This window comes from Typopeltis vanoorti, chromosome 3 (assembly GCF_054136105.1).
Source record: "Typopeltis vanoorti isolate ZY-2024b chromosome 3, IOZ_Tvanoo_1.0, whole genome shotgun sequence".
Classification (NCBI taxonomy): domain Eukaryota; kingdom Metazoa; phylum Arthropoda; class Arachnida; order Uropygi; family Thelyphonidae; genus Typopeltis; species Typopeltis vanoorti.
The window spans coordinates 68483107-68497639 of NC_143551.1; the positions used below are offsets into that span (position 1 = coordinate 68483107).

General features: G+C 35.5%; 1 protein-coding gene across 4 annotated transcripts in view; it reads right to left on the reverse strand.

Annotated features, from left to right (window-relative positions):
- Positions 1 to 5487: 5487 nt before the first annotated feature.
- Positions 5488 to 14533, reverse strand: part of LOC150108239 (uncharacterized) — an 86960-nt gene continuing 77914 nt past the window's right edge. For all 4 annotated transcript variants that reach the window (XM_090415693.1, XM_090415692.1, XM_090415691.1 and 1 more), the window contains exon 4: positions 5488 to 7520. In XM_090415693.1, the coding sequence (XP_090271819.1) occupies positions 6603 to 7451 (849 nt within the window). In that variant the 5' untranslated portion in view covers positions 7452 to 7520 and the 3' untranslated portion in view covers positions 5488 to 6602. The remainder of the gene's footprint in view (positions 7521 to 14533) is intronic.

A 14533-nucleotide genomic window follows, 5' to 3' on the forward strand; every position in this document is an offset into this window, starting at 1 on the left:
GACCGGTCGAATTACCATCTTGTAAATTGTTAATTTTGTTTGCGTGTCCAGTTTACTTTGTCTGTTGATCATAGGGTAGAGCTGTGCTAAGACTTTGGATGTCTTCAAGGTAATGTAACTTATATGTTTGCTGAATAGGAGTTTACTATCAAGAATCACTCCAAGATATTTAACTTCAGTCTGCCATGGTCTCTTTACTCCCAATAAATGAATGTCCTCCATGGTATGGATTTTCTATCTAGTAAACAGTATGGCTGAGCTTTTTTGGGAGTTAACTTGGATCCTCCAGTCTGCCATCCACTTTTCTAAAATGTGTATACTGGTTTGAAGTCTTTTAGTTGCCAGTTTTGTGCTCAGAGATCAGTGCAGTATCATCTGCATATAATGCAGTGAATGTTGCTCTTGGGTTTAGAGGGATGTCCGCTATGTAGATTGAGAACAGAAGAGGGGCCAGAAGAGATCTCTGAGGTACACCTGCTGAGATCCTGTTTGGTCGAAACTGTTTCGCCGACCCTGACCTGCATATATCTGTCTTTCAGGTAAGAGTGTATTATTTTTATTAAATTGGTTGGCAAGTTAAATTTTATCAGTTTGTAGAGAAGGTCTTGATGCCATACTTTATCAAACGCCTTCTCTGTGTCGATGAAGATGGCAGCTGTATTGAGTTTCCAGTTATAACCTTTAGTAATGATTTCTACCAGCTGGTGTACTTGTTGAGCTGTACTATGGGGCCTTACAGAAGCCGAACTGTTCATTAGGCAAAATTCCTAACTTATCTGTTTCTGCTTGGAATCTTGAGAGGATCACTTTCTCTGTCACCTTTCCGAGGCTGAACAATTTCTCTGTCACCTTTCCGAGGTTTATGGGTCTGTAGCTTTCGGGAAGATGAGGATTTTTTCCTGGCTTCTTCAATGGCACGATGGTGGCTGTTTTCCATGTAGTAGGGAAATACTGGAATCTAAAGATGGCATTTGTCATGTTGACGAGATGGACTATGGCCTTTCTTGGGAGTAGTTTTACTATTCTGTTAGTTATGCCATCCTGTCTTGGAGCTTTTTTACTGTTTAGATGGGAGATAATATTTATCATTTCTGCCAGATTTGTAAGTGATATGTTCTGTCTTAAGGTTGTCCTAACATGACGATGAATCTTGTACATAAGGTTGATATTTAGATTTGTATAAGATGGATTGCACTGAGATTCAAGGTTATCTACTAGTGCTTCAGCTTTCTCTTCATCTTTGTGAACTGTCCCTTTCTTGGTTTATATAGGGGTATGAGTTGTTTTTTGGTGCAGATCGCTCTTAAGAATTTGATGTTAGCCAATTTGGTTTCCCATTGATGGTTTCTGTGTTTTTGAAGAGCTTCCCAGACCTGCCTGTTTAGATTGTTCAATACTGTTTTGTCTTGTGGGGCTCTGGTATTGTGGTATCTCTTTCTGGCTCTATTTTTTGCTCTGATTAGCTCCATGATTTCTTCAGGGATACGGTTGGTTGGGTGGAAGACAGTGGATTGTCTGACTGATTCTATTGTTTTCTGAATTTGTAGAGTTAGGTTATTTACTGCTGAGTTTATCTCTTCCTTTTTACTGATGTTGGGCACCAGACCAATATGATCAAGAAGAACCTTGGCTAACTTGTCCCATGGTATGAAAGTGTGCAGAGGAGAGAATTGATCTGATGAACCTAGATTAAGCACTGTGGTCAGAAGATAATTCGTTAACTGATTCCAATTTGAATTAGTATCTTATATTTTTAAAGATGACAATGTCTAGTACATCCGAGCTACCTGAAGGGCTGAATCCGTGGGCTCGGTAGGACTGGCCACAACAACAGAGTTGAGCATTGCAAAGTTGAATAGTGTGTGGCCTTTGGTGTTAGTTGAAGAGCTGTACCAAGCTGTGTTTTGAGTTGAGGTCTCCTGCTATTATTATGGAGTCATTTGGATCAAGTATGGAGTCCAGATCTGTTGTCATCAGAGGAATGCTCGGAGGATTATAAACAGCATAGATCTTGAGACTCCCAGCATTGCAGGTATGTACCTCCACACTGGTCACCTCCAGGTTTACTGTTTGGGGCTTGTCTATTGTATTATGATTCAAATAACTCTTAATATATATGGCTGTGCTTCCACCTCTTGTGCCAATTCTGTCGTTTCTGTACATAGTGTATCCACGGACGTTTGGGTTATTAGCTGGTCTTAGGTGTGTTTCACCAATCAAGATGATATCAGCACTGAGACGAGTCGCAAATTCTTGAAGTTCCAAGACCTTGTTCATCAATCCATTTGCGTTCCATGCCATTATCTTAAGAGCTTTTGGTTTGGATTTTTTACTCATGACAGATGGCTGTTATAATGGTTTGAGTGCCTTGCAGGAATCTCTTTCTGGAAGACGGTGAGGGCATGTCTTGCTGAATTCCTGCAGCATGGTGGCAAGTGAGGCTGTTATAATTGCTGTTATGTTGGAGCTTTCTAGCTCGAGAGATGTAGGAGGCTTAGTCTTGCAGCCTCATCATATGTTTTGGTCATGGTTGTTTCTTCCTGTGAGGTTGAAGGTGAGGTGTTTCGGACTGGGGGGGGGGGATGATCTGCTTGGTTGCTTAAAATGTTGTTACGTGGAGGAGCAAGATTGACTTTTGTTGAGCCTCAATTTTTTGGATTGGAAAGGCATCCCTTGTAGTTGGCAGGGTGAGGTCCTCTGCAGTTTGCACAGCAGGCTGGAGTTGAGCATGGCTTGGTGCATGTGATGGTCTGGTGTCTCTCGCCACACTTCAAGCACCTGAAGGCTGTCTTACATAATTTTTGGGCATGCCCAAACCTTTGGCATCTATGACACTGTCCTGCAGATGTTCTTTTCCTAAGAGGTTCAGTTGAAATCTTGAGTCTGCATACTACTGTCAGTTCATAGATCTGCTTTTGTGTGTTGCTTATTTCCACTAGCACCAAAGGCATTGGTCTTTTATCTGATCTGAGCATCCTGCTCACTTTTACTGGGGGACAGGCCTTGTCTGGAGAGATCAGTGCTCACATCCTCAGGAGTGATACCTTCAGCTATCCCATGTAGAACCACCTTCAGGTTCTTTTCGCTGGGTAAAGTAAAGGTATGGTATGGAACATTAGCATTGTCCATAAATCTGATCATCAGTCTGTAATCCATGACAGTAGTGGGTTGTATTTTAGTTCCCTCATCTGAGTTTTTGGCCCATGAGAATGAGATGTTTTGTTCTCTGAGGGCTGACGAGACAAGGATCCATTTTTCCTTATCCCTTAAGATGACTGATGGTATCTTTTCTTTAGGACCATTGAGTGCTTCTATCCCTGTTGTTGTTTTGGGTTCTTCAATATTGGTGAAGATTTTCCTCTTCTTTTTGACCATTTGGAATTCTGTATCTGTTACCAAGGTCTGATAACTGCTGCGTTGGGATGTAGCATTTTCCATACTTGGGGAGTGTGCAAAATCTGATTGCGTCAGAGTTATGGGATCCTCACTTATGCCATCCATATTGTCCTCTGTGACTGCTGTGGGGAGGGAATGTGTCAAAGAGCTTGACTTTTCTGGGCCAATTATCACTCAGCAGCTTTCCTAGTCTGAGGAATTCCTTGTACTTCCTCGAATTTGGCCTCATTCTGAAGTTTTGCCATGACAATAATTTAGAAATGTGTTGCCCAGGTGTCCTGTGCAGGTTACAGATAATCCTGTGGACTTTTGAGGGTCCACTAGCAAATCCCATAGACACTCTCAGGTGTCTACCAGCAATAAAATACAACTAGCTATCCTACAATAAGGAAAAGGAGTGTCACGAAATCACTTGACCACAGATTGAAATCCTACCTCCCTAAAAACCATAAATCCACCACTGGTCCTCACTGCAGGTGGGGGGCCTGCCGGCCATTAGACCTCTTGCATGTTTCATGCAGAGGGGGAGACAGTAGGAAACAAACTGTGTCTATGCCAGTTGAATGCGTGTTTTCTGAAAAACTTGTAAACAAACTAATCAGGCTCAGTCTAAAATAATACGTCCATTCTCATCAAAAGCCAAAAGCAGAATCATCAGGTGATACTAAGGTTGAAGTAATGCAGAAGTCATATTTTCATATATGAGTTGCCAAAAGGTATCTCGCTTTATTATTATAATAATAATACTTTGGATTAGAGATAGTTGTTGAAAGTTTTTCACTTGGTTATGCTATAAATTAAAGATACCAAGAAATGATATACTTGGTTTAATCCTTTATCCAAGTGTAAGCAAACAAAGTTTGCACCTGAAGTATCTTCAGGACTGGGCAACTCGTGGTAAAGGTGGTATGACTTCACATCATTTGCCTTAGTTTTTACATCACCTTCATCACTGACTCCTTTTACAACATTCTTCTTTCCTCTATTTCTTAGCTTTTTCTTCCCAATAACTTAAAATTTTTGTATTTTTTCTTTTCAATATATTTTTACCCTACCTCAAAACTAAATAGTGATCTCTTCTGATTTCAAATCCCTGTATACTCTTATATCCTGAACCAATGTGAAGATATCACTTATCAACAATAGCAGAGTATGAAGTGGTATTCATTTCATACTCTGCTATTTAGGTCTCCAACAAGAACCACCTTATCCTTATATCATATACCTTCTTTAATGACTTGAAAAATCTCTCCATTCTTCCTCCAATAAACATTCTGAGGACCACCGGCAAAAATAAGTCTTATATTCCAATTTCCCATTTTGAAATGTGCCACATATTCCTTTATTTGAAACTACTTGCTATTCTTTTTTTTGTTGTTGTTGTAAATAAAGTTTTAAACCAGCTAGTTTATCCTATACATTTTGCAAGGCATTTAAAATTTTAAATCCTCTAATTAAAAGTTCCCATTTTCTTTATGCATTAGACTTGGTGGCATATCATCGCCAAATGCCACGAAACCTAACTCTTTAACCTCTGTTGATCTTTTAAGAGGGTAGTTTAATCCTATCTATATGTGCTCTTTTGGTTGGTTTGCCTGTTTTGCAAGAGATGAAAAACTTTGCTACCTCAATATGAGACTGGCTTACTCACCTTCACTTAAACAGCCCTGATCAAAGTTCTTCACATCCTAATGGAAAAAAACTCAGGTCTTTTCAGCCAAAGTGGAAGGAAGTCTTGAAACCAACTGTGCTGCAGAGGATTTTTTGTAAATGTTGTAATTAAATTTTCCAATGGTCTCTAAATGATATTTCTAAGAACATTAGTAATCCTGGATTAAGCAAGGCATCAATATCATTTTTCATTCATAGTAATGAGTTCAATAAAAAAAAAAGTATATAGAAAAAATTAATGCAAACTAGAAAAATTCCAGTTTACAAATGGAGTCACAAATTTTCAAAAAACTGAATATAGATTTATGACAAAATAAAATAAAATAAAAATGCCATTAATAAATCCAGTCTGTAGCAAGAAACAATTTTATTCTGTTTTTTAAAAGCATGTGATACTTTCAAATTCAATGAATAACACAGTGAAAAAATAATATTTTTATTTCATTTGCAACTACGGAGACATTGAATTTAATTGTACTCAGCTTCCAAAGATGTCTGCACATACATAAAATAACACAAACAATAAATCCGAATATTCAATAATACATATATATAATTAATAAAATTCAGAACCAAAATATTTGTTTTAAATATTTATACAATGTATACATGCAACATGTGCCAAAATGACAGGAAACTGATCTAATTGTAACAGAAAAATAATTCTGTTAACGTTAACAGTAGTTAAGATAAATTTATTAGACTAGATAAGTCACTCAAAAACCAACATTATGCAGTACTATTTCCAATCAGAACCATCATTCCACATACTTATCTACTTTCAGGATTCACTCAACTATCTTCTCCTTCAGACATGTTTTAATATAAAAATTAATCAATTTAGTAGCATTCAGAACGAAATCAGTTTGCTCCAAATCATAAAATGCCTTACCTTGTTAATAAAAGGGGATTATGTACGAAAACAATAACATACCGTGTTTAAATAGAAATCTGCAGAATATATCTAAAACTTTCCTAAATATTATGAACACAAGACTTTTTTTTTTTTTAATTACCAAATTCAAAATGAATAATTTATAATTTTTGCAAAACTCAGGATGTAAATTTATAATTCATTTTTAGCTTTACATTTAACTTTTCATTCTTTTACCGTTGCCCTTTTTCATTCATACAACAGACAAATCAGCTTTATGCTCATCCTGAAGAAAAGATATAAAAAATAAATGGTGTCTGTTCATGCATACACTCATCCACCCACACTATATTTCTATTTATGTAATAATTTTCTGCAAATTAATGAACTTTATGACTTACAGAATTACAATTTAGCAATTTAAATGTTTGAAGCTAAGCTACTTTTCAGTAGCACTATTCTATTTTGAAAAGTTCTCCAAAATATTATTTCTGGACGAAATGCATTGTGCTAATGGTCAAACTAAGTATCATAAAAGGCACACATTAAGCATTTTTTGGCATGTCAAATATGCAAATTCTTGATTAAGTATATAGGAAAGGCAGTTATATGATTTCAACTAGACTAAAAGGCATTTCTAACTCATTAAAATGTACTGTAATTATAAGTCCTGTTTGCATAATGGACAGGTAGATGATGTTTCTTTCAAACATTGTCGCAAACAACCACCATGGAACATGTGCTTGCATGGAGTCATACGAGCACATGTCATTGGCTGCAAACATACCGCACAGACATCATCTTGTTCAGCAAGCTCTTCAGCAGTGGCATGTCTATATTTATCAAGATCAGCCTGCTCAGAGTTTAATATTTTCCAATGCTTATCTAATCCTTTAATTTCTAAAAATATATTAAAATAACATGCTGAAAGTATCAACACCCAACTTCCATCAGAACAGAGGAAAACTAGCAATACCATTATACTAGCTGCTATAGATTTCAATAAATATAAGAAAATTGGACACCATAATTCCTCCAAGTTTTCAAACATATCCAGATGAAACCAACTTAAAAATGCAAGTATTTTTTCTTGACATCTGTATTCTGTGAGTATAAAATAGCTAACAGTTATTAGAATATAACACCAACTTGGACTAAAATGTTGTAAGCCCTGTTCCAATCCAAAAACTAGCATCATAAATACACCAGTTATCACAAATGTGGTAGCCTTGGTTAAATCTAAAATGATTTTTGTAGTAGTCATTGCTAAATGCCGAATATTAGTATGTTCTGAAACTAGTACTATTGGAGAATAATTCTGTAAATGTACAAGTTTATTTGCATATGTAAGTAGGTAAATAGCAACATTATAAAATAGCAGTGAATACAAGCAAGTTAATCTTTCTTCAGGACAAAACCACCGGTCACAAAGCATAAAAAACATCACTTGGTTAATAAGAGTAGTCAAATTTGAATTTTTGTGATGTGCATCATTTGACTGTCGATCCATGGTGTATGGCACTTTCAGTTTGGGTGTTCTTGTTCAGCACTAATCTGTTTATTAATTACTAATAACAAACTGAAAATATAAAAAAAAAATTTAAATTCCATTAGTATTAAAAAATTATCCAAACATGAAAATAACATTTTAATGGTTCATAAAATTAATTACTATTTTTATTACTTATATTTATAGAGTAATTAAGGACATATATAAATAAAAAAATGCATCATGTACCTGAAACTTTGTTGATGTAAATATTTAAATCTATTAAAATACATAATGTATTTGGATATACAGTACTGTATATCCGATGCATCATTCTTTATGTCATGCTTTTAGACAAAGTTAATTTCAAAATTACCTCATTAATAAACTTAAAATTTTGAAATAAATAAATTTTATGAACATTGTTTTAAGTATTTTAGTAAAGTATGACGAAATCCATTTATGAGAGTTCAAGGTTTGCAATCTGAAACCAAGCTATTTTTGTTAATTTGAAAGATAATTCAGATGGACTTTTAATCCTTAATTAAGCATAGAGACTACACTCATTTAACTGGGGATATGCAATATGGAGCATCCATTTTTAACATTTTTTAAGTGGCAAATTAAAATACATAATGTATTTGGATATACACAGTGGTGTGTTGGTAAATTTTTAACAACCGGCTCACTTTATGAAAAATTTGATTCTTCACAATATTCTATTGTATCTTCAGATGTCTTTGTTTCTGCTTCTTCAAATTTTGACCTTTTAATGTTTAAGAAGTTTCGTTCTATTTCATTTTTTCAACTAACGGCTATCCGTTTTTTCGACCATAAAACTCTAACCCTGATTAAAATTATTTTAATTATTAAAAAAAAAAAGAAAAAACTGAAATAAAAACATATATTAAAGAAAATTTTCCTATATTACCTACAACTTGCCAATTATCAAATAACATCCTGAACAAAAAAAATGTAATACTAATATTACCACTCGTAGTCGATCAAATGACCAGAGACTGTAGCCATCGTGACGAATTTTTGTATTTATCGATAGTGCAACAATGTTGCATTTCCAAGAACTTAATGTTGCAAGTTCTTGGAAATTCGCCAAAAAATAAGGCATTATTGTTCATTCAAATACCCAGTTCGGGAGTTTTGATAATGTGTTTGTGTTTTAATGAATACAGACATTGTTTAGTAAATAAAATCGTTTCCAAATTCCCATTCCTAAATTGAATTTGTGTTTTGTTAAAACACAAATTCTCCTTTATGCATTTATTTTTGATAATAATAAGAATAATAATACATGTAAGTGTTTATTATACAATTTCAAAATATTTATGAGAAAAAGTATATACCACCATTCATCATCTATCCTTTCATAAAGAATTTTAATAACCGACTCACCCAACTTAAAAATATTAACAATTGGCTCGCTAAATTTGAAAAATTTTAACAACCAGCTCACACGAGCCGGTCCCAACACACCACTAGATATACAGTATTTAATCTCACAAGCTTAATGATTAAACAGGTTTTCTTTGCATAAAATAAAACACATTATATACAGGAATTAGGTACAAAAAAGAAAAATACACTTTTAAGCTGTCATAAAAAGCAATCTAACTTTACTGACAATGACAAATACTATTAAGTAAAGAAACTAAGTTTGATAAATGGAATCATGCCTATAAACCAGGCCTGCACAACATACGGCCCGTGGGCTGCATGCGGCCTGCAATGCTATTTATTTTGGCCAGTCTGCCTGATTGAAATTGTTTAATCAGGCGGGGGAATATGAAATTAGATGAATTTTTCCTAGCGTTGAATTAAATTTTTACTAAGAATCTGAATGTTTACGTTCATGCGATGTCACAATCATGTTTCTTTCAACTCAACAATAAATTGCATTTGGAGTTATTCCCACTGTCATATTTAATAACAAATTATTTCAATCGCTTCTAGGTTTTGTTAGCGCTAGTGTCGCTGCAGGGAAATTCAAAGTTACATCTCCATGATAACCAACTTGATGTCTACGAACGAGAACGAATCGTATTACACAAAGTTGGTTGTGCCTCGACTGGCTTTGGCAGTATAGTGGTTGGTTGTAGCTGGAGCAATACATTACATAACTGTTATCCTAACCTGCATTATTGTGAGTTTTCCATCATTAGCTTTTTGTAATTATTATTGTCAATCTCAACACAATGAGCTTAAGTAAAAAGTGTAAAATAGATTCAGAACAACGAACATTTAACCCTGAGTGGACAAACAAATATTCTTTTAAGTTGTTTAAGGACAAAATAGCATGCATTGTTTGCCGGAATCTATCGCTGTGCTAAAAGAGTACAATCTGAGACGTCATTTGGAATCGAAACATCCTAACCTTGGTAAGTTGGATGCAAGTGAAAAGCAAATAAAAGCAGCAAAGTTATTGAAAGTCCTTAGCGGTCAGCAACAAGCCTTTAAAAAAAGTTCTTCAAGGAAAAAATAAGTTTGTTTTTCAGTTAATGTCTCTTATAAAGGCATTCAAAATGAAATTAAGCTTGTCTGAAAATTAACTTGCTAATGGGGATATGTCACATTTCTTAACTTGTCCACAGAATATTCCATCAGAATATCATTCAATAGTGAGTGGAAAATATAAGAAGCACATATCACTTCTAAGTGAGGCGTTTCAGAAAAGAATGCCATTGATTAACGAAGATAAAGCCTGCATAAAAGTGATTGAGGATCCATTTTCTGTCGAAGCAGGAAATCTACCTGTCGACTCCAGATGGAAGTTATTGATCTCCAGTGTTCTGAAAACTATTGGGTCAAGCATAGGGAGAGTACTTTACAAGAGTTTTATTCTATTCTGGATCAGGATAAATTTAAAAGTTTGTTGGATACTGCCTACCAGGTATTTTGTATGTTTGGGAGCACATATACTTGTGAACAAACTTTTCGGTCATGAACTTGAACAAAACCAAACAGCGTTCATCTTTAAGTGATATCAATTTAGAGGCCATATTTAGAATGGCCACACCAAACATGACACCAAACTTTGATAAAATAGTGGCAACAAAGAAATGCAATATGTCACATTGTGATATTCTGAATGTGATATTATGACACTGTGAATGTCACAATGTGACATTCAGTTAAGGATATTTCACTGAGAATAAGTGTGATATTCTCAGTGAAATTATCAGTAAACTTTGTGTTTATGTTTGAGTGGTTTTTATTGAGAAATTTAGCAGCTATATCTGTTTGTAAATAAATTTGATTATAATTTTAATTGTAACTCTAAAAAATTTAAATATGCATATTGATTAGTATTTACTGTAGACCTACTAACAAATTTACTTAAGTTTAGCTGCAGTGGACTATTCTAAGATTCAAGGTCCGAAGTGATCTAGCCCTTGGTCAAGTGGTCCAAGTTGGGTTTGGCCCTCAAAGACAATCAAGTTGTGCAGGCCTGCTATAAACCTTCAATGTGAACTTCACGAGTTGTGACAAACTTCGATACATTATTCTATTTCTTCATAAATTCTTGCCAGGATGTCTCTGACAACTGACTCTTCAGTGACCCTATGCTTTGGAGTTAGCTAATGTCCTGTGGCAGTGGTGATGCATACATAATATATTTCACACAGCCCATTAAGTTCAGTTACCTCAGGTGCCAAGAGAACCACATATTGTCACTCTGAGTATGATATCTTATCAACTACAATGGCAGAATAATTCTGCCACTGTAGTATTATAAGATGGCTCCATGTGGTATTCTGTCAAATGCTTTTAAAAATTCCAGCAACATCATGGCATAGCCATTTTCCTTATTAAACTCAGCTGTTACTTTATTACAGAAGGCAGATAAATTACTAAGACTAGAGCTTTCTTCACAGTGCTATGCTAGCCCCAAAACACAATCACATTCCAATTCATTCACTCCTTTAATTCCATCCTTAACCACATTTTTTTTTCGTGGCCTTAACTACCACTCCTAAGACATTAATTGGTCTATAATTTGAAACTTCAGATGAGTCCTCCTTTATGTACCAGCAGAATTGTTTTGTCTCCTTTTTTCTACTTCCAGTGGCACTGCACCAGTGCTAGGGCTTGAACAGCCTGGTCAAGTATACTGCCATTTCTGTTGTACTTTCCTATTTCACACAATCTAACAGATAAGCTTAGGTGTTGATAGTTATTCATGACTTATTTTTCACGGTATTAACAACACCACAAACACTTTTAACAACAAAGATGTTTTATTAATGCTTATATTTCACTGATTTTCAACTCAGCATCATCAGAGCACAACACACATGTAAACGTGACAGTGAGTGAGTGAAACATAATTGCAAAAGACAAAAGAGCTAAAGTCCTATTTTTGGCGCCCTCTAACGGGGGGGGGGGGGGAAGCAGTTATCCAGGAGTTTTTCTTAGGATAACCGTCTCCCAAATTTTTGGCAAATTAATGCAACCATATTTGTTAAGGTTGGGAGAATTCTTCAAAGCCATTGCTGACTCAAAAAATAATCTTTCAGATCTATAACGACTCCTAAATAGCACATTCATTTTCTTCCATCTAATCCTGTGTGAAGGAGTGTCCAAAGCGTGGTCTGCCAGTCCCGACTTGCCATAGTAATAGTAGCAAATGTATCTTTCATGTTCTTCCAGGCGGATGTTCACTGATCTTCCTGTTTGTCCATAATAGGCCAAATCACAGTCAACGGAACTTCATACACTCCTGGGTGTGCTAAAGGGTGAAGTTTATCCTTAGGCGAGCGGATCAGAGTTGCCAGCTTGACATGAGGTTTGAAAGTAGTGCGAAGGCCATGTTTCAACAATACTTTGGCTATCTTTTCCGATGTACCTCTGATATAGGGAATAGAAATGGTCATGTTGTATTCTTGTGTATTAAGGGAGGGCAGAGTAATGGGCCTATGTAGTATTTTATCTATTTTGTAGGGATTGTAGCCGTTGGCTAAGAATGTATGGCGCAGGTATTGGAGTTCAGTGGTCACAGCTGTATCGTTAGAACAAATGGCTCTGGCTCTGTGTGTAAGTGTTTTTAAAATGCTGTACTGTTAGACTGGATGATGATGTGATTGTTTATGTAGATATCTTCCTGTGTGTGTAGGCTTTCTGTAAACAGAAAAAGATAGTGAACCATCTGAAAGGCGGGTGACTAATGTGTCAAGAAATGGTAAACAGTTGATTCTTTTTCTACTGTGAAGTGAATTTTGGGGTGTTGGCTGTTTAGGTAGGTGACAAAAGCATCCAAAGTGTCTTGTCCATGGGGCCAGATGGCAAACACATCATCTACATAGCGTAACCACACTTGTGGCTTGTATGTAGCTGTGGTAAGTACTTTGTTTTCAAAGTGTTCCATGTAAAAATTTTGCTAATGGGGGGAGAGGGGGGAACCCATAGCAGTACCATTAATCTGTTTGTAGAATCCCCCCCCCATGTAAATTAACCTGCATTCATGGTAAATTGAAATAATTCAAAAATATCTGGGGGAAATTTAGACTTGATTAAATCAAGAGTGTCTATAAGTGGTACATTGGTAAATAAGGAGGTGACATAGAAACTAGCCATTATGTCTGAATCTTTTAGGATTAGATTTTTAACCAGTGTTTTGAAATGGATTGAATTTTTTACAAAAGTAGAGGAGTTGCCAGTAAGGGAGGCAAGCGACTTGGCTAAATGCCGGGCCAGTTTATATGTGGGACTATCTATGCTATCAACTATGGGGCGTAGGGGAATATTAGTTTTGTGGATTTTTGGTAATCCATAAATATGGGGTGGTTTAACATGAATTGGTTTTATTTTCCTGATGATTTCTTTGGGCCATGATGTCACTTTTTTCAGTAATTTTCGGACTTTTTTCTTTTGAGACATCATAGGGTCTCGATGTATAATTTGATATGTGGAACTGTCACATATGAGATCTTGCATTTTTCTGTTATACTCTTCTTTATTCATGATAACTGTTGCATTTCCTTTATCGGCTTTTGTAATAATAATATTTTTATTATTATATAACTTTTTTAGGGCAGTTATTTGCTTACGTGGCATATTGCATTTTGGAGGCTTAGCATTGTTTATAATACTTGCTATATCTAGTCGCACGTTGTTGGCCATTGCTGGCGGAAGATCGTGGATACCCCGTTCTACTTTCATCGTAATTTCTAGTTTAGGAATTTGTTTGGGCATGACGGCAAAGTTATGTCCTAGACTGAGAGCATTCTTGGCTTCTTCAGTGAGTGTTTCCGACGATAGGTTTACGACCACTTGGTCTCGTCGAAGTTGCGGTCGGGACTTCGTATGTTGGCGCTGTTGTAGGAGTTCAAATTTCTCTAGCTGTTTGCTTTTTACTTTTGTGAATTCTTTTTTTGCTGCAATTTCGGAGATGTGTTGTAGGACAGTCCATATTTCAGGATTTAATACATTTATTAGTTCTTGTTGTAGAGCTGTTTAGCTTACTAAGCTCTATGCGAGTAGTGGCGATTTGTTCTCGAAGATCATAGATTATAGATCTGAAAGATTATTTTTTGAGTCAGCAATGGCTTTGAAGAATTCTCCCAACCTTAACAAATATGGTTGCATTAATTTGCCAAAAATTTGGGAGACGGTTATCCTAAGAAAAACTCCTGGATAACTGCTATTTTTTTATTTATTTATTTTTTTTTTTCGTTAGAGGCAACCAAAAAATAGGACTTTAGATCTTTTGCAATTATATTGTTTCACTCACTCACTGTCGTGTTTACATGTGTGTTGTGCTCTGATGATGCTGAGTTGAAAATCAGCGAAATATAAGCGTTAATAAAACATCTTTGTTGTTAAAAGTGTTTGTGATGTTCTTAATACCGTGAAAAATAAGTCATGAGTATTTCACACAATGCTGATCTCATCCAACCCTATGGCCAGGACTTGCAAAATGATGTCTCTGTGATGAGGGATAATTTTTAGTTGATGAGTAAAGAAATTATAGGAAGAGATTCAGTTTGTCAGTTTTATTTATAAAATGCTGATCCTATAATGTCTCCATAATGCAGACAGCATGGGATACTACTTTCTTTGAATGGAAAAGACCCAAAATTTGATCCTTG